This window comes from Schistocerca cancellata, chromosome 3 (genome assembly GCF_023864275.1).
Source record: "Schistocerca cancellata isolate TAMUIC-IGC-003103 chromosome 3, iqSchCanc2.1, whole genome shotgun sequence".
NCBI lineage: Eukaryota > Metazoa > Arthropoda > Insecta > Orthoptera > Acrididae > Schistocerca > Schistocerca cancellata.
In genome coordinates, this window is record NC_064628.1 from 513,087,242 (window position 1) to 513,109,291 (window position 22,050).

The 22,050-nt window shown below is 41.1% G+C and overlaps 1 protein-coding gene across 2 annotated transcripts in view; it reads right to left on the reverse strand.

The window, feature by feature from the left end:
- Positions 1 to 22,050, reverse strand: part of LOC126175311 (tonsoku-like protein) — a 259,997-nt gene that overhangs the window by 215,231 nt on the left and 22,716 nt on the right. For both annotated transcript variants that reach the window (XM_049922019.1, XM_049922017.1), the window contains exons 5-6: positions 21,685 to 21,856; positions 14,394 to 14,511 (exon numbers count right to left, since the gene is read on the reverse strand). In XM_049922019.1, the coding sequence (XP_049777976.1) occupies positions 14,394 to 14,511; positions 21,685 to 21,856 (290 nt within the window). The remainder of the gene's footprint in view (positions 1 to 14,393; positions 14,512 to 21,684; positions 21,857 to 22,050) is intronic.

Genomic DNA, 22,050 nt, shown 5'->3' on the forward strand with positions numbered 1-22,050 from the left:
TATAAATTCATTTCAAGGATGAGAAAGTATTTTATGTATAATCCATCACTAATTACAGATGAGTCTACAGCTGTGACATGACATTCTCAATTATAATAATGTGGTAAGGATAGTAGAGTTATCATTAGAAAAAATATGGAGAGGGAGTATACCAACAAACAATTCTAAGTGCAGTGAAATATTTTTTTAATCTTTCCTGAATACCAACAAATGTGGACACTTCAGAGTTTATTCTTCATATTAATGTATCTAAATGAGAATAAATAGTTTTAGATCCAACTATTTTTTTTTTAAATAATTGTTTATGGCAATATTTTCTCTAAAAGTACTTTATTAATGGATTTACATTCCCCTTTGACTACCTTGTACTGTTATTGCTTTGAGTGGTCTGTTATATGTGTCTGTCTTTGCTAGTGCGTCACTCACCAAAGTTTCTCAGCTGCATTTACATTTCGTGGTGGGCAGCTGGCAGCTGGTGCAAATGTGAAAGCTAAGTAATGTTAAATTTGTTTGTGCATTATAGTGAGTTATCATTTTTGGTAATTTTTAACCATATTTCTTGTGAAATACCTGTAGAAGAAACTTTCAGAAAGTTCATTTACTGTGCAGTATTAAATGTTCGCTGCGTCTACCAGTGGACAGGTGAAACACTCATTTAAAATATTGTGAAAAGGACAGATAGCTAGTCACTGCAAAGATGACACACTGAGTTGCAGGCAGGCACAAGAAATGACCTTCAGAAAAGAATACACATGCACATTCACACAATTAAGCATACCTTACGCACACATGACCACTGTCTCCGGCCATTACAGCCGGAATGTGTGTGTAAAATATGCTTGCTTCTGTGAATATGTGTGTGTGTGTGTGTGTGTGTGTGTGTGTGTGTGTGTGTGTGTGTGTTTTGTTTTCTGGAGAAGGCTATGGCTCAACAACTGTAAAAGGTTTACCTGTGTGAGCAGTGTGAGCTCTGTTGTAGGTTCACAAGTAGTGGGTTAAGGTGTGAGATTTATGGGAAGTGTTTTCTTAGGGGGGAATACAGTGGGCATTTTATGGAGATCCTCTCCTGGAATTGCACGATATGTAGCGAAACTAAGTTAATGGAGGTGCAGCAGCATATTTGTGCCCTACAGGTACAGTTAGAAAACAAACAGGGAGGAGCTAGACAGGATGATAAGGGAGAAGGGGGCTGGGGAACTGACAGTTAGTAAGAAGGCTGCTAAGAGAAGAATATATAGTAAAACCCCACTTTTACATTCCCAGAATTAATGTTTGTGGAAGTCCGAGATTGTGATGCCTTGGTTAAGATGCAAGTGTGACATCTTAGAACTATGGTGATTTGCCTTACTTCTGCTGAGTGAATTTGGGGAGAGCGTGAGGTTTGCAAAGCGTTCCTTTCTATTATCTCCCCCAGCATGTTGCTGTATGCTTATGTGCCTTACCTGCCTTTATAGCAATTAGATCTCTAAAAACTACTGGCTCAACCTTCTTGTTTGCTTAAGCCCCAGTTGTGGGTAATACTAGCAGTTACTAGCACCATGTGCAGAATTGTCATGACTATCCGGGAGTATCTATATCTGATTTACACTAAGTAACAACCTGGGTGGAGTTGGTTGGGCTCTGAGGCTGTGGGTTGCGCCGCCACTTGATCAACAGTTCTGAGGTAGCAGTGGAAAGGGCGGTGGGAGTGGGGGGGGGGGGGGGCATGGGGTGGGGGATTCTTGACACAACACTGTACCTGTCTTGGCTTTCTTTTTTAATCATGTACTTTTTGAAATGAATATATCTGTGTGTGTGTGTGTCTGTGATCTTTTGGGGAACTGAATGTAAATGTTAAGGTCATTGTTTTATTAATTTTTCATTTCTTTGGTGACTATTGTAATACCAAGCAAACTGTAAATCAAATAGAAAATACGATAAACTGAACTGTTAAATTGTTTGTCACATAGATCCTTCATGTTGTGCCTGTTGGGTTGAAGCATAGGTATTGCATAAAATTTTTGCATGGCTCTTCTGTCACACAACCTTGTACTAAAAATTTAGATTTTATAATAATTACATGGTATCTCATTATAGGAAGTGAAACTTAGTGAGACGCAATTCATTCTCAAGGTACTCCAACAAATTTCCCTGATTCTGCAATGTGTGTTGCTAAAATTATTGACTTCCATAACTGTGATACTTAAATGTAAAGCTTACTTGTTGTCTTTGAACATAGCTATTTTCATAGCCATTTACAGTATTTTGGGTTTCCTATGTTTTTAATAGTGTAATGTGGGTCGGTGTGACTGTGTACTAAAGTCTTGGGGACATGCATATTTATGAAATTCTCTTGAGATTGTTGTTGTTCTTAACCGTTTTATAAATTAACTGTTGAAAACTTGCAAGTCAATTTTTTGTAATTGGTTTGATGATCCTTTACGCACAAAATGTCATATAAATATTTCAGTCACAAATAATGTTCAACCCTTCCTTGGGCCTAGTCTTACCCCTCCTAGAAAAACTCACACAGTAGCTCTGTACTATTTTGGTAGCAAGAGCATTGTTGTCTTTGAGTGTAGGGGATTTGTACATCGTTTGTAAAAGTTTTCATTGCACAAATGATTGTTGTGACTAGGCAAGACACCCTTCCCCCCCCCCTCCCCCTCCCCGTCCCCCCCTCTCCCAGTGTTGTAGATCCATTGCCTTCCGAATGAAGCCTCGAGTTGTGATTGGAGTTGGGTGTTTGAGAAAGGAACAGCTTCAGTATGATTTAAGATGCAAAACCTTCCAGATGATAGGAATGTTTCTGAGTTACCAGCGGGACTGCGGGCGGGGACAGGTGTTCCGATGCAGGTTAACAGTGGAGCTATTTGGACATCTAAGTGTTGCCATGCAGCACTGCACCGCTTCCCTGTCCAAACTCGAGGAAAGCTAGAACCTTTTAAAAGATAAGTGTTTCTTTGTATCATCGGATTTATTGAATGCAGGCCCAAATTTTGCACTGGCTATGAAGGACAGAGGACCTAGTCTCGGTCACTAACAAATCCAAATTTCAACCCGTTATCAGGCAACTGCATAGCAAAATGATTAGCTTACAAATTAGTTTGAGTAACTTACGAGTGGGGAAGCAGCCACGTCGGTAGGGAGTTAGAATTCAAGGTTGTCAAAGAGATTTCCTTTCTTGGACATTTGGTTCCTGTGGGTGGTGTTAAAATAGATCAGCCGAGGACCTAGGCCATTTACAGTTTTCGTACTCCCAAATCTAAGAAAGGGGTGGTGCAGTTCATAGTGATGAACAGCTATTTACAGAAATTCGTACCCAAGTTTGCTTAATCAGCAACTCTGTGAATCTTTTGCGCAAGAAAGGAGAGCCCGTTGTGTGGACAATCAGATATTTAGGATGAGTGGTATGGACAGAGCATCGAGTGACATTATACTAAGTGCACTATCTGAAAATTACCTCGAGCAATTAAACAGAGAACCGACTCATGGAGATAACATCTTGGACCTACTGATAACAAACAGACCTGAACTTTTCGACTTTGTAAGTGCAGAACAGGGAATCAGTGATCATAAGGCCGTTGTAGCATCCCTGAATATGGAAGCAAATAGGAATATAAAAAAAGGGAGGAAGGTTTATCTGTTTAGCAAGAGTAATAGGAGGCAGATTTCAGACTACCTAACAGATCAAAACGAAAATTTCTGTTCTGACACTGACAATGTTGCGTGTTTATGGAAACTGTTCGAGGCAATTATAAAATGCGTTTTAGACAGGTACATGTCGAGTAAGACTGTGAGGGACGGGAAAAACCCACCGTGGTTCAACAACAAAGTTGGGAAACTACTGTGAAAGCAAAGAGAGATTCACTGAAAATTTAAACGCAGCCAAAACCTCTAAGACAAACAGAAGCTAAACGATGTCAAAGTTAGCGTAAGAAGGGCTATGCGTGAAGCGTTCAGTGAATTCGAAAGTAAAATTCTATGTACCGACTTGACAGAAAATCCTAGGAAGTTCTGGTCTTACTGTAAATCAGTAAGTAGATCGAAACAGCATATCCAGACACTCTGGGATGATAATGGCCTTTAAACAGAGGATGACATGCGTAAAGCTGAAATACTTAACACCTTTTTCCAAAGCTGTTTCACAGAGGAAGACCGCACTGCAGTTCCTTCTCTAAATCCTCGCACGAATGAAAAAATGGCCGACATCGAAATAAGTGTCCAAGGAATAGAAAAGCAACTGAAATCACTCAACAGAGCAAAGTCCACTGGACCTGACGGGATACCAATTCGATTCTACACAGAGTATGTGAAAGAATTTGCCCCCCTTCTAACAGCCGTGTACCACCAGTCTCTAGAGAAACTGAAGTTTCCAAATGATTGGAAAAGAGCACAGGTAGTTCCAGTTTTCAAGGAGGGTTGTCGAGCAGATGCACAAAACTATAGGACTATATCTCTGACATCGATCTGTTGCAGAATTTTAGAACACGTTTTTTGCTTGCGTATCATGTCATTTCTGGAAACCCAGAATCTACTCTGTAGGAATCAACATGGATTCCGGAAAAACAGCGATCGTGTGAGACCCAACTCGCTTTGTTTGTTCATGAGACCCAGAAAATATTAGTTACAGTCTCCCAAGTAGATGCCCTTTTCCTTGACTTCCGGAAGGCGTTTAATACAGTTTCGCACTGTTGCCTGATAAACAAAGTAAGAGCCTACGGAATATCAGACTAGCTGTGTGGCTGGATTGAAGACTTTTTTAGCAAACAGAACACAGCACGTTGTTCTCAACGGAGACACGTCTACAGGCGTTAAAGTAACCTCTGGCGTGCCACAGGGGAGTGCTATGCGACCATTACCTTTCACAATATATATAAATGACCTAGTAGAGAGTGTCGGAAGTTCCATGCCGCTTTTCGCGGATGATGCTTTGTAGTATACAGAGAAGTTGCAGCATTAGAAAATTGCAGCAAAATGCAGGAAGATCTGCAGTGGATAGGCACTTGGTGCAGGGAGTGGCAACTGACCCTTAACATAGACAAATGTAATGTATTGTGAATACATACAAAGAAGGATCCTTTATTGTATGATTATATGATAGCAGAACAAACACTGGTAGCAGTTACTTCTGTAAAATATCTGCGAGTATGTGCACAGAACGATTTGAAGTGGAATGATCACATAAAATTAATTGTTGGTAAGGCGGGTGCCAGGTTGAGATTCATTGGGAGAGTCCTTAGGAAATGTAGTCCATCAACAAAGGAGGTGGCTTACAAAACACTCGTTCGACCTATACTGGAGTATTGCTCATCAGTGTGGGATCCGTATTAGGTCGGGTTGACAGAGAATATAGAGAAGATCCAAAGAAGAGTGGCGCGTTTCGTCACAGGGTTATTTGGTAAGTGTGATAGTGTTACGGAGATGTTTAGCAAACTCAAGTGACAGACTCTGCAAGAGAGGCACTCTGCATAGCAGTGTAGCTTGCTGCCCAGGTTTCGAGAGGGTGCGTTTCTGGATGAGGTATCAAATATATTGCTTCCCCCTACTTATACCTCCCAAGGATATCACGAATGTAAAATTAGAGAGATTCGAGCGCGCACGAAAGCTTTCCAGCAGTCGTTCTTCTCGCGAACCATACGCGAGTGGAACAGGAAAGGGAGGTAATGACAGTGGCACATAAAGTGCTCTCCGCCACACACCATTATGTGGCTTGCAGAGCATAAATGTAGATGTAGATCTAGACAGGCAGTTAGCAAGCTGTCTTTGACTCTCTCAAGGTTGCCTTAAGTAACACTCTGGTTTTGGCCATTCCTGATTTCAACTTGCTCTTCGTTGTTCAGACAGACTCCTCTAACTCTGGGGTGGCTGCCATTCTTCTTCTGGAGTAAGAGGGTGAGCGAAGACCATTGGCCTACATTTCCTGATTTTTATCGGAGTCAACTGGAGGCGCTTGCTATTCTTTTCACCCTTGAGATGTTTAAATAATGTTTGGAACATTGAGAGTTTACACTAGATCATGCTCTCAGTTGGGTTCTGGCCCGTCCTTGTACAATTGGATGCATTGTGTGATGGGCAGTCAGAATTTGCACCTTTCAATTCAACGTGCACCACTTAAAAGGGTGTGATAATGTAGCCAACACCCAGAGTCACATGCTTGAATAGCAAGAAGAAGAAAAGTGCTCTCTAGATATCACTGAGATGGAGGAGCAGCTGGTTAATTTTGTTCTTACCAATATTCCTGCACTATTTGGTGATTCAGTTGGGCATCAAGATGATGACCCTGAGCTACGGCATATCAGGGGACACTTAGCGTCTGGCACATGAGTACTAGCGTATGAGTTGAGAAAGAACATCTGGTGTCATAGTGTGGGTCAGAGTCAAGTGACGAAGATCTTCATCCTGGCGGTATTTAAGCACTAACCATAAAATACAGGAACCCCTTACCTAGTCTTCATTGTATTGAGATGTTAGGAGGATGACTTCTCAGTGTTAGGACAGCCAGATGGCCAAACCAAATCCTCTACTCAATCCGAGATGCCCATGGAACTCCTCCTTATCAATTACATCAGTCCTCTGCCTCCTACCCAGGGTGAGTATTGATATATTTTTGTCATTGTTGATGGGTTTACCAAGTTTAGCTGGTTGTTGCATAATAGGTGTGTTGCAGCTGCACAGAGTACTAGCCCCCCCCCCCCCCCAAGAGTTCTTGTGAGTGATACTGCTCTTGCTTTTACTTCTAGTGAGTTTCGTAACTTTTGTTTCCATTCTGAGGTTAAACGTGTCACCACTAAGCCCTATTATCCCCAGCCATCATTCGAGGAAAGGGTCAATTACAATTTGAAACCCTCGCTTATTGCCTTCCACTCTGAAGCTCAAACTAGTTGGAATGTACCTTGCCCTGGTTAAATTTTTGCTCTCTATATCGCTAGGCATGAAATCCATCAGACTACTCCCACTTCGCTTATGTTATCTTATCCCCTTAATTCTTCCTTGGTGAACCTGTTGCCCGACAACCCCACCGCCAAGTCTATCCAGGATGCTTGGTGAAAGGCCAAGGCTAATATTCAGTGCACCCATAGCAGGAAAGCGGCACAAAACAACAAGGGGTGTTGTGCAGACAACATTCAAGTCGGGGATGTAGTCTTTGTCAAAAATGTTGGGGGTATGGCTTCCATAACTGTGATAGTTAAGTGAAAAGCTTATTAATTGTCTTTGAACATAGATATTTTCATAACAATATACAACATTTTGGAATGCCTATGTTTTTAACAGTATAATTTGTGTCAGTGTGACAGTGTATTAAAGTCTTACTTGAATGCAAAGAATCAAAAAGACAACTACAGTGCAACAGATGCAGAACAACACATATGTGAACATCACACAAAATACTTAGGTAAATATTTGTGCTTGACAATGCAAATAAATTCTCAAAAAGCATTGTGCTAAGCATATAAAAAATTACATAACTGGTGCAGTCTGTCATCATTTAAATAATGAATTACACAACTGCAGGCTTTCCAAAAATGTTGAATATGATGGTTGAAATTAAGTCAAACATTTCTACTACACAGACAGTTACCAGATCCATTTACGTCAGTAGCTAAACATAGTACAAAATTCAGAGAATCTTTATTGGATAATAAATAAGTATTTTGATTTCTGTTATTTACATATATTATACACAAATCATAAAAATGCAAGGGGGGATACTAAACATAACTTTCGGTGCTTAAAAAGTTATTTTCTCCATTTTACGCCATTTTTAAAGTACCTAAAAGAGAGTAAACATGGGATTTCAGTGTATTTACATAGTTTAGTGAAAGTTGGTAGGAGCACTCATGGTAAAACTGTTGTAATAATTGGAGCTGCACCTTTTCTAGATTGTATACCAATTAGGTTCCTTTCAGATTACGCTGATACAATAGCTCCCTACTTAGCAATCATACACAACCGCTCGCTCACCGATAGATCTGTACCTACAGATTGGAAAATTGCGCAGGTCGCACCAGTGTTTAAGAAGGGTAGTAGGAATAATCCATCGAACTACAGACCTCTATCACTGACGACGGTTTGCAGTAGGGTTTTGGAGCATATATTGTATTCAAACATTGTGAATCACCTCAAAGGGAACGATCTATTGATACATAATCAGCATGGTTTCAGAAAACATCGTTCTCGTGCAACGCAGCTAGCTCTTTATCCGCACGAAGTAATGGCCGCTATCGACAGGGGATCTGAAGCTGATTCCATATTTCTAGATTTCCAGAAAGCTTTTGACACCATTCCTCACAAGCGTCTTCTAATCAAGCTGTGGGCCTATGGGGTATCGTCTCAGTTGTGCGACTGGATTCGTGATTTCCTGTCAGGAAGGTCGCAGTTCGTAGTAATAGACGGCAAACCATCGAGTAAAATTGAAGTGATATCAAGTGTTCCCCAAGGAAGCGTCCTGGGACCTCTGCTGTTCCTGATCTGTATAAATGACCTGAGTGACAATCTGAGCAGTTCTCTTAGGTTGTTCACAGATGATGCTGTAATTTACCGTCTAGTAAGGTCATCCGAAGACCAGTATCAGCTGCAAAGCGATTTAGAAAAGATTGCTGTATGGTGTGTGAGGTGGCAGTTGACGCTAAATAACGAAAAGTGTGAGGTGATCCACATAAGTTCCAAAAGAAATCCGTTGGAATTCGATTACTCGATAAATAGTACAATTCTCAAGGCTGTCAATTCAACTAAGTACCTGGGTGTTAAAATTACGAACAACTTCAGTTGGAAAGACCACATAGATAATATTGTGGGGAAGGCGAGCCAAAGGTTGCGTTTCATTGGCAGGACACTTAGAAAATGCAACAAGTCCACTAAAGAGACAGCTTACACTACACTCGTTCGTCCTCTGTTAGAATATTGCTGCGCGGTGTGGGATCCTTACCAGGTGGGATTTACGGAGGACATCGAAAGGGTGCAAAAAAGGGCAGCTCGTTTTGTATTATCACGTAATAGGGGAGAGAGTGTGGCAGATATGATACGCGAGTTGGGATGGAAGTCATTAAAGCAAAGATGTTTTTCGTCACGGCGAGATTATTTACAAAATTTCAGTCACCAACTTTCTCTTTCGAATGCGAAAATATTTTGTTGAGCCCAACCTACATAGGTAGGAATGATCATCAAAATAAAATAAGAGAAATCAGAGCTCTAACAGAAAGGTTTAGGTGTTCATTTTTCCCGCACGCTGTTCGGGAGTGGAATGGTAGAGAGATAGTATGATTGTGGTTTGATGAACCCTCTGCCAAGCACTTAAATGTTAACTGCAGGGTAATCATGTAGATGTAGATGTAGAGTTTCATTTGGTGTATCACCAACAGACATGACCAAGTGCTAGAGTTAAAAGGACAGGAGCTCTTGTACACATAGCTGTAGGAAACATGCAGCAGACCTCAACAGTTAAGAAGCCTCAGTCCATTGTAACTTCAAGCAGAAAGAAGATGCTTCTGTTAGATAGTTCTCAGGTGTAAGCCAACAGCTGCACGAAATCCTGGAGAGGGAGTACCAGATCACCAGCACTGTGACTGACAACATAGGGGAGTTACGTAGGAACTTCATGAACGAAAGTCAGATAACGATTGTGGGTGGAGCTGGGAATAGTCTTGATAGCGACAGGGATAGGATGACCTGGAAAAGACAGCTACCCAAACTAGAGGCACAAAATTGCACCTCCTGCAATTGTTTCAACATCATGATTGGCCTAATCTTAATACCGCTGTTACATGTACTAACAGGGACTTGCGAAGGCACTGATGATGGAGATTATAGCTCGCACTGCAGTGGTGCTAGCTGAATCTATAAATAGAACAGGCTACACTAGGCATTACCTGCATCTCAATAGGTATGGTAAGGGAAGGTTGGCAAAGCTTATGGCTGACAGTTTAGTGGGAGTTGGTAGGAGCACTCATGGTAAAATTGTTGTAATAATTGGTGCTAGAGCTGCACCTTTTCTAGACTGTAGTCAGCTGTAAGAGATATTAGAAATAAACTACATGGGCTACTTGCTGACGTTGACTCTGACATTACGGGTCACATTATTGTGCAACAGGTGAGGGTTGATAGCAACGAAATGGCACCTAAGTCTACGGCCTTTTTGCCTTACACAGGAAGCATTTCCAACAGGATTGGCCGTATTTTGCAAAAATATGATGTGAAATGTGTTTTTCGACCAGCTTCCAAGATTAAGGCCCTGTTGGCGTCTATGAAAGATGATCTTGGTTTGCATAAGGCTGGGGTCTATCGTATTCCTTGCAGTTGTGGCATGTCGTATATTGGTCAGACAATCAGGACTGTGGAAGACCGGTGTATTGAACATAAGTGTCACACACGCTTACAACAGCCGAGAAAATTCGCTATTGCAGAACATTGCCTTGACACCAGTCATCCTATGGAATACAACAACACGGAGATTCTGGCTTGCACGTCCAGCTATTGGGATAGTGTTATTAAGGAAGCTGTTGAAATCAGACTATCAAGCAACCTTATTAACAGAGATGGTGGATTTTGTTTAAATTCTGCTTGGAATCCGGCTCTGTCTCTCATCAAAAAACAGAAGGACAGAATTAGTGCTACCTCACCTGTTGATTAATAGTAACTATCGATATTTCTGATGTTGGTTATCTTTGTTCGTGTTGACACTTGTTCTGTGTGTGGTGTCTTCCTTGTTTCTCCTCTGTGAACTGAGGTAATAAATTTGCTTGCACATTTCTTCTTCCTTGCATTTGTGCCTTGAGAATGGCACGGTGTGCTCCTGTCTAAATATCGGCGGTGTTCGACGACGTCACCCGGCAGCAAACCTGTACGTTATTTGAACATTCAATTTGCCGGGAAAAGTTAAGGTCTCACAAGACAGAGATCACTTATAAAACATTGTGCAAGCATTAATAAGATCAGAAAGCTAAGTGCATTATGTGTAGGAGAGGTGGTGTGAGGAGGGAATAGACACGTCAGAAAATAAAAAATTATAGAAAACTAAAAGGGAATGAAAAAAGCAATAGTTACTGAGAAAAATGCTGAGACTGAGGAAATTAAAGAAAATAATTAAAGCAAATTAAGGCCAGGTGGACAGTGAGAACCAAGGACATTTTGTAACACCAGTTCCCACCTGTGGAATTCTGAGAAACTGGTGTCTGAAGGAGAACCCAGATGGTACATGTGGTACAAGAGGGACCAAGGTCACAACTTTCACGTTGTAGAGCATTCTCTACAACATAATAGTTCATGTTGCCCATCCATCCTAACTGATAACTTGACGGTAATCATACCAATACAGAAGATTGAACAGTGTTTACATGATGGCTGGTATACAACATTTGTTCCTGGTTCCAACAAAATGGGGTGACTGCACATACCACCCACCAGAAGGTAGTGAACTTTTTAAAGGACACCTTCAGTGACCGCATCATCTCTCGAGGAGTCTGGCCTCCATGTTCAACCAACTTCGTTCCACCAGATTACTTTCTATCGGGTATGTTGAAGGGAAAGGCCTATGAAGGCAATCCGCACACCGTACAAGAACTCCAACCTGCATTGATACATCACATTCAGAACATCATTCCCGACATTCTGCACAATGTCTTCAAGAAGAACTGTGTCTTCTAGTTCATGGGGATCACTTCCAGCATCTCTTCTAACTTCCAAGACTTTAATATGGCAAGTTATGAATTGCATAGTTACTTATAGAACACCCTGTATATATTCACAGCTTGTCATTTGCATAGGGTTCTTCTAAATTTTATTATACCTATGTTAATTTCACGTATTCATTCATCCCATGACCATGGAGTTTTGCTCCTCAATTCGGTCTTAAATAACTAAATGTGTAAAAACAAGAAAGAAGACAAATATATTATTGCCATAGAGTAATATATTTCATAAATTGTATGATCAACAATGGAAGGAAGATTAGGGTTCAAGGTTAAGAAAGCAAGGCTATTAGGAGCAAAGCACAAGCTTCTCTTCAAAGGTATCATCCCGGCATTTGCCTTAAGCGATTTAGAGAAACCACAGTATCAGATGCCTGACAGATATTTTGACCACCATCTTCCAAATTCTTAACATAGGGCAACCTTGCTTGGACACATGATCTAAAATTGTAGAATGGAAATTATCATATGACTTGAACATACTGCAGATCTCAAGGTTTGACATCACCTTGGTAACTTAAACATCAGTAATGCATATGGAAACAATGCACACTAAATTCCTACTACAGCAAGTGCCATTTCCACAGCAAAGTATGTGGTTTCAATATGTGCAAAAGATAACTTTTTTTATATGAGAGCAATAGGATGAGTAAAGTATGTGAGGTCATACAATTAATGCCTTAATAATTTATACAGGGTGTAAATAAATCCCCTTTACAGCTTTTGAGAACTTATAATGGGGACCAAGACAGTTAAGTTTAGCATAGGAACACATGGCTGGAAACACAGTTTTCCCACTACATTCAAAATACCATGACACACATTGCTCTCAGAGTCCTGCTGCTTGTCCTCTGGATCTACTTACAAGTAGACTCAATGTGACAACCACTGACGCCAACACAGATACGGTACCCCGTACTATGTTCTGGTACTAACGGTCACCAGTCCCTTGTCCTCCACCATCTGCCGTAGTCATAATCCAGCAGGTCTTCCTCAGGTGCCACAGGAGTTTCATAAATCAAGGATTTCATGTGACTCTGCAAGTGACAGTCTCATGGATTGGAGTTGGGATAACATGGAGGCCAAGCAACTGGGCCACCAGGATCTATACACTGTTGCCCAAATTGGACTGCACATGAAAAATGAGGTACCTGTGAGATGGGGTGAAAGAAGCTACAGCCCTGTCACTTGTCCATCCAGGAACCCTGCCAAAATGTTCAGACTGTATTGTTCCTGAAACCCATGAGGGTGCGCAGCATGTGGATTTTCATCATCCCACACATGACTGTTGTGGGAATTCCCAGCAAACTCCTGCAGCCAAGTCAAAACAAACTCGGTAACATCTGGGTGGACAGGACACTCTCCCTGGTTAACTTGCTTTCAGTCGTGAAAAGAATCCATCACTGTTAAGTTGGGCTTGTCCACATAACAGTGCAAGAATCAATTGCAGAAGTGGGCTTGTGACACAATATACACTTTCTGGGGGTGGTACTGGTGTAGCAGCTGCCCATGCAGAACATCCTGAACAGTTTGGTGATTCACATTCAGTCTATGTGCTATGTTTCTAGTACTCATTGTCAAATCATCTTCTACCGCAGGGAGTCTCTTCAAACTCGGGCGTGTGGTAGTGCCATGGAGCACCAGTAGCCCTGCTAGTGGTGAATGTACCTTTCTCCGAGGCCCACTGGTATACTGTAGCAAAGATGAAGTTTGAAGGTGTCTGGCAGAGTGGAAAATACTCTGCATACTACTAACAAGCAGCCCCCCCCCCCCCCCATTGTACCAATCTTTGTCTGACACTAACATCATGTCGGCAGATCCTAAAAATGTGTAGTTCACCATGGTCAACAGCAAAACACTAAATATGAAATTCAAGTGCAGCTTGCATTCAGTACTGTAGTGAGTAATTACTACTGTACAATAATACAGTATCAACAAAGACCGCAAGCACAAGAGCAGGTACAAACATCTCTGGGCAAATCAACTGAATGGCATGTAAACAAACCTGTAGTGGGGATGGGACATCAGGTGGTCAGTGAATGACGTATGTAATACCCTAATCAGTGGTGCCAAAAATGCAGGAGAGTTGAATGTGTGTTGTGATATTTTGCGTGCAGCAGGATAACGGTATGTTTCTGGGCATGAGTTCCTATGCTAAACTTAACAGTCTTGGTCCCCACTACAAATCCTCAATGTCTGTAAAGGGAATTTCAGTTACACTCTGTATACTGGTGTGACTGATCCAACCACAATGTGAGAATGTTCCAAACAAATAACATAGCAGGTGACTGTTAGCAGTGACTGTCTGAATTGGGAGGAAAGGTAGCTGCAGCTATTGGAGAGAGGTTACATGATTATGACACTTGCATTCCCACGATAAACACAAAGTTAAATTAAATGCAACCAGGATAACAAAAATTAGCACTATCTTGATAATGGAGTCAACAATCATGAAAATGAGAAAAAAAAATAGCTGACGCTACATATTTGTATGAACAATATCGTAGGTGCCATCTGTGTGTTAAGACACAGTAGAGAAGCTACACTGGATATTACTTTTCAAATGCAGCTGTTCTTCAAGGAATGACTGAAAACCAAAGCAACTTTGGGCAATACCATTTAGGGTTCAAAACACTCTTGACTTTTCAGTGATGTACATGAAATGATAACTGACAGCTCATACTTCCTAACAACACACAGCAAATGAGTACTAACAATTAATGTTACCTTTTCTATGTATTCAATACCCTTTGTCACATCTTCCTGACACTCAAGAACAAGGCCCAAGTTCAGCAACAATCTGCTTCTCATCAGCATCACTTCAGTTTTGCTGACACTTTTAAGCCTAGACAATTAAAGATACAAATTTTATTAATCAAACATATTAGTAAAATTTGTTGTATAATAATTTAACAATGGTGCATTTGAAAACGATTTCTTTTATCTTTTATATGATAATGAAAGTTACCGTAAAGTGCAAATAATTTAAGAGTGAAGAAGACTACTCACCCAATAATAGAAGCCTTGTGTCGTCAACAAGCACACAAGAAAGAATGAAAACTTGGTAGCTTTCAGCGAAAGAAACTGTAATGGGCTGAAGAGAGTGAAAACACACACACCTGCATGGCTACAATGTGATGTCTGAACACACAAGGTGTGTGTGTGTGTGTGTGTGTGTGTGTGTGTGTGCATGCTCATTGAAGGATTTTTCTGAAAGTCTGTTCAATGACTGAACACTTCTACTTTCTGTCTTTTTGTGTGATATAATTAACATGGACAGGAGACAGTAGCATACATAGCATTCATCTTAAACATTTCCATCATCAATAGTAAATGAGACAAACAAATCATTATGAAACACAATAATACTTAATTAAAGGGAGAAGAATGCATTATTGGTCTCAAATCAAGAAAGAAAATGAAATAAAAATAAATCTGACTATAAAGTGCGAGAGAGAAAGCTTTAAAATAAAGTGTTCTGGCAAAGGCATCAGCCAATAAGCCAGGAATAATCGTAAGTGCAATTCAAAAATGAAGAGCAGAGGGAGAGAGAGTGAGCAAGTTTAAGTGCCAAAAACCAAAAACAAAGATGTCAAGGAGAACTGAATAATGACAAACAGATTATTACAAAGTTGAAGGAACTGTCACAGGAAAAAAGCAGCTAAAAATGTGAAACAAAGTAAACAAAATTGGCATGATAAACAACTGGACTGTAGGAGTCAGTGAGTGTGAGTGAATGTCTGACCAACAGGTAATTACATAAACATCACTGCTGTGGCCAGGCTGGAACAAGGAATGCAGTAGACTGTCACAAAACATGTTGTGCAATTTTATATTGCTTGTGCCAAATAACAAACTAATGATCTATAACTTTTAATCCAGGTCGACTACCATATAGGCAAACTAAGCATCTGTCTAGGATACCAAAGCACCAATTTCTGAACAGAAAGCATCACTCTTGTTACACAGTAGGCAGCAACATGCACATCCCCCCAGACAATAGCACATGCTAGTCACCTATGTCCTATGTTAGATTCAATCAGTACAAGAGTATTACTGAGATAATTCACGAGCTCAAAAGGGAATCCCTGGAAGGAAGATGACATTCTTTTTGGGAGGCACTATTACAGAAAATTTAAAGAACCAGCATTTGCGGAACACTGCAGAATGGTTCTACTGCTGCCAACGCATATTTCGTGTACAGGTCTCCAGATAACTTGCGAGAAATTGGGGCTTGTAAGAAGGCTTTTAGACATTTGTTCACTCGGTATGGAGTGAAACGGGGAAATGAAATGACTAATATTGGTACAAGGTACTAACCCCCCCCCCCCCCACCCTCCCCCAGCCCTGCACTGTACAATGGCTTGCGGTGTGTAGGTGTAAATGTAGCAGGCGCCATTCTTGTACTGGATATAGCTTATGATAATGGATACAATTCCACAATTCCACCCCCCCCCCCCCCCCCACACACACACACACACACACACACACACACTCAGATGAACATCGGTGTTGCAATCTAAACTTGATACAAGACAGAGTTTGGGTACTATCTACCTTTCCCCTCCCTTCACATCATATCTATCTGGCTTTCTGGGGAAAAAAAAGAAATGTGAGTAATCCAGCAAGTAATGTTCCTATAATTTTGTTTACATACGCAAAAACATAGACATGTGATTTGAAATTTGGACATGGTTGTTGCTGTTGATGTGGTCTTCAGTCCTGAGACTGGTTTGATGCAGCTCTCCATGCTAACTTATCCTGTGCAAGCTTCTTCATCTCCCAGTACTTACTGCAACCTACATCCTTCTGAATCTGCTTAGTGTATTCATCTCTTGGTCTCCCTCTATGATTTTTACCCTCCACGCTGCCCTCCAATGCTAAATTTTGCCTCAGAACATGTCCTACTACCCGGTCCCTTCTTTTTGTCAACTTTTGCCACAAACTCCTCTTCTCCCCAATTCTATTCAATACTTCATCATTTGTTATGTGATCTACCCATTTAATCTTCAGCATTCTTCTGTAGCACCACGTGTGAATATTTGCGAGATGATAACTTTATCTTATTTATTTATTCAAAAAAATGTTCAAATGTGTGTGAAATCTTATGGGACTTAACTGCTGTCATCTAAGCTTACACACTACTTAACCTAAATTATCATAAGGACAAACACACACACCCATGCCCGAGGGAGGACTCGAACCTCCGCCGGGACCAGCCGCATAGTTCATGCCTGCAGTGCCTTAGATCGCTCGGCTAATCCCGCGCGGCTATTTATTTATTCACAAATTCTGTAATTCAATGTTGGTTGCACAATCTATTAAAATGCAGCAGTTAATTCTATTCTAAGACTTCAATGGGGCACTCTACTGAGAGCTAGTATGCCTCATCAAGTATTTGGACAACAATCTTGGAAATTTGTGAATACAGTACACACTTTTGAGTTCAATGGGGCACAAGATCACAATGTAAAATTATCATAGTATCAAAACACTGTCTGTGATATTTAAAATTACGAGTTTAAAATTGAGGTTCAGCTACATCTTATACAGAAAATTAAATATTTATGATATAATGTAATCCCTTTTTCATTTGTTTACCATAAGTTAAACCTTTTTTAAAAAAGTAAGTGAAACAGAGAATATCTGCAGGCCTTTAGAACAGGAATGAAAAATTATCAGAATCATTATAAAGAGACATACCCTTAACTGTATTTTAGTGGACACACATTAACATATTTCATGATCATGTGTAGGGCCAAACAAAGAAAACTAGAATCCCTGATGAGTTTTTAAACAAATATTTACATCAGAATAAAATGGATATGAGGCTTGAGTTTCAAGGAGACACTGCTAGAAACAGGAAACTGAACAACTTGATGAGGAATTGCATATTACGACTCTTGTTGTTGTTGTTGTTGTTGTTGGCAGTGGTGGTGGTGGTCGTCGTCATCGTCGTGAGAGGGGATAAGACTGAGTGATGAGGGAGGTGGAGCAGGATAAACAAATTTTTGCATACGGTCTCAAAATACCTAGAGCAAGTCCTGCTTCTAATCTTACTGAAGTCTGTCACACCAATGCAGAATGCCAAATACTATTTGTGTACTAAAAGCTCACAAACAGGTCTCAATTTAATAAAACAAATTTTGTCAAACGGTAGCTCCACATGCATAATATACAGATATTTACATAATAGGTTTTGGTCCCTAGGTCATTATCAAACATTCAAGCTGAATACAAAAACAAGCAAGAAGTACTCGTATCTTAGGATATGTCACAAGCAGCTATACATAACTTAATTATGAATAATGTTTGGCACAGCTATGAAATATAGAATATATCCCAAAAAACAGAGGATCCTGAGATGATCAGGAGGTCGTTTCAATACAATTGCATGTCTAACTACCCAGCCTTAGAGAAAACCTCTGCTATAGGGCTCTCTTCCAGCAGTAGATACTAGAACACAATTGTTTCCTTTTTGTTTTGTAGAGAACAAATGTTAGGTATATAGTTCACTGTAACTTTATTGTTACTACCAGCTGTTACCTGCAGCTGCACTTGAGTGTCAGTAATTTTGTTACGATGAGTGACTGCAAGTAAGCTATTGTATGTGCAATTACATCATCTGCCCTAATGTGACGAAGGGTGACTGTAAGTAAGCTACTGTGTGTGCAACATCGTCTGCCCTAATGTGACAGTTTGAACAAGCATAGCTTGTGATATGTGCACCCCCCCCCCTACCCCCAACTGCCCCAATGCTCGAAGCAGTGTCTTTGCCACCCAGTGCATGCAGAGGGGCATGGGCAGAAGTGTGCATCTATACATTGTGTTGCTGAAGTAGTTACACATTATTTTTTAGTTTCTAAAGTATTTAACATATTTCCTTGGGGTTCATGCAGTCTCAGCAACAAATGACACTAAACTTGGTTTAGAGGGTTACTCATGAAACACATTCACATTATTAACATGGATTATTATTATTATTATTATTATTATTATTATTATTATTATTATTATTATTAATACACTCCTGGAAATTGAAATAAGAACACCGTGAATTCATTGTCCCAGGAAGGGGAAACTTTATTGACACATTCCTGGGGTCAGATACATCACATGATCACACTGACAGAACCACAGGCACATAGACACAGGCAACAGAGCACGCACAATGTCGGCACTAGTACAGTGTATATCCACCTTTCGCAGCAATGCAGGCTGCTATTCTCCCATGGAGACGATCGTAGAGATGCTGGATGTAGTCCTGTGGAACGGCTTGCCATGCCATTTCCACATGGCGCCTCAGTTGGACCAGCGTTTGTGCTGGACGTGCAGACCGCGTGAGACGACGCTTCATCCAGTCACAAACATGCTCAATGGTTGACAGATCCGGAAATCTTGCTGGCCAGGGTAGTTGACTTACACCTTCTAGAGCACGTTGGGTGGCACGGGATACATGCGGACGTGCATTGTCCTGTTGGAACAGCAAGTTCCCTTGCCGGTCTAGGAATGGTAGAACGATGGGTTCAATGACGGTTTGGATGTACCGTGCACTATTCAGTGTCCCCTCGACGATCACCAGTGGTGTACGGCCAGTGTAGGAGATCGCTCCCCACACCATGATGCCGGGTGTTGGCCCTGTGTGCCTCGGTCGTATGCAGTCCTGATTGTGGCACTCACCTGCACGGCGCCAAACACGCATACGACCATCATTGGCACCAAGGCAGAAGCGACTCTCATCGCTGAAGACGACACGTCTCCATTCGTCCCTCCATTCACGCCTGTCGCGACACCACTGGAGGCGGGCTGCACGATGTTGGGGCGTGAGTGGAAGACGGCCTAACGGTGTGCGGGACCGTAGCCCAGCTTCATGGAGACGGTTGCGAATGGTCCTCGCCGATACCCCAGGAGCAACAGTGTCCCTAATTTGCTGGGAAGTGGCGGTGCGGTCCCCTACGGCACTGCGTAGGATCCTACGGTCTTGGCGTGCATCCGTGCGTCGCTGCGGTCCGGTCCCAGGTCGACGGGCACGTGCACCTTCCGCCGACCACTGGCGACAACATCGATGTACTGTGGAGACCTCACGCCCCACGTGTTGAGCAATTCGGCGGTACGTCCACCCGGCCTCCCGCATGCCCACTATACGCCCTCGCTCAAAGTCCGTCAACTGCACATACGGTTCACGTCCACGCTGTTGCGGCATGCTACCAGTGTTAAAGACTGCGATGGAGCTCCGTATGCCACGGCAAACTGGCTGACACTGACGGCGGTGGTGCACAAATGCTGCGCAGCTAGCACCATTCGACGGCCAACACTGCGGTTCCTGGTGTGTCCGCTGTGCCGTGCGTGTGATCATTGCTTGTACAGCCCTCTCGCAGTGTCCGGAGCAAGTATGGTGGGTCTGACACACCGGTGTCAATGTGTTCTTTTTTAATTTCCAGGAGTGTATTATTATTTTTGTTATTTGTAGACTCTAGGCTAACAGTTTCTATTTCTTCTCTTTGCAGTCTTATTTTCCAGATTTTAAAAAGAGAGGATGATGGAATTTTCTCATGTAGCTTGACAGAAACAGTACACTATAACAGAGACAGATTTCCAGAAGTTTACACAGTTAGGTCAATATGTTAACCCAGAAACTCAGTAAATCATATTTTACAAAGGATTTTGCTTCTATGGGACTTGGTTTACGTTCATCCTTTTGAGACAGAGAATATGGTGTGAATTTAGTATGCAGGTTGTCACAGACCTCCCTACAAGCACTGCCTGCTATCCTCAATCCTAGATGTCTTTGACAGCTGTTTTTAATGGTAACCTTCTCATAAGAGAGGGTGCATTGGTTTTTGTGGTGTGCAATTCTACGAAGTGCTTGTTATACGGTTCGATTTTTGTGAAGTCTTGGAACAGTCATTCACTTGTGAAGGAAACTCTGTGTACAGAAATAAAAGAACTAGAAGAATCTGAGGAAAACATCAGAGATCCGAGAATTTTTTTAGCATTTCAGCTTTTACAGAGTCAGCATGTCATATTATTAAGATTCAAGAAACTGGAAGCAAAATTAAATGCACAAAAAATTAATTAGGCAATTAAATGTAAGAACTGAGATTCAACATGGGCACTGTTGTAGAAAGTTCGCAGTATCCACCAAAATATTGGTCAAGAAGAATAACCAATAGTGTTATCCATACATCATTTATTTTCGAAAGGAACAGTTTACAGTGTGAACAGCAGTTGCACATTGTGGAATACAGGAATATTGGGGAGAGGTGTCAACAGGTCAGGAAGGACAGAAATAGATCAGAGAGAGAACACTTGTCTATACATAGAACTAAGTGAGGGTATGGGAATAATGAGTTTGGTGGAAAGTGGGCTACAGGGGTGGCAAGAAGGGATAGAAATAAGCAGAGGTATGTGGAAAACGAGGATAAACAGAGACTGAGTCCCATGATGATCACAGCTTGGAAGAGATTATTTCAAGGATGGTTAAAAGTTAAACAATCAAGAAAATTTTGTCTTAGCTGGGCAATGAATCTATATGGTGTCAGTTCTTAAGCAGTCATTGAAAGTGTAGAAGTTCTGTTGAACAACAAGTGCTGGAAATGGGTGATAATGGTCACCTTTAACCACAGTTTGGATGTAACCTTCAAACTCAGCATTTATGAAATGGCTGCTTGCATGTGTGAGTCTGTGAATGACAGGGTGAGATATCTTATGTGACAGATGGGTGCAAGGGACACGTTTCAATCTTGGATCCTTGAAATAAATGAAGTCCTCTCATTCTGTATATACACTATTGCTATAACAAATTTTTTCTGGGTATGGCACCAAATCAACTTGCAAAATAACTGTCACTGAATAAAACATCTTTTGGCCATAGTTTCAGTGGCCTCCTCTGGGTCTACTTTTACAGTAACCAACTGGCCGTGAAAACCTACACGATTATATTTTGTGACTACAATCTCATGTTACAACAATTAAATTATAATAATACATCAATTCTGAGAAGAAATATTGGACTTACTTTTCACACACATTGAGACTTCGAAGATAAGCCTTCTTTGCTTCAGCCAAATACCTTGCATAATCTGAGTTATCTTTGTCTGATATGCTTTCAGCCATACAGAAGAAAGTCCGACCAATAGTGGCTAATGCTCGCTGTTCTTCAATCTGATCATTTAGATCTTTTGCCATTTCTGGAAATTGCAGGTGTAAAAGAATTTAGTGTGCTGATATGAATTAACAGCTATAAATCAATCTATGAGCCTTCTAATAATAATGCAATGGTCTAATTGACAAATTCATTGAAAAACAACTAAATGTAATGACTATTATGTTAAGACATGTACAAGACAAAACTGGTTAAAAGGTAATCTAGAAATATCAGAGT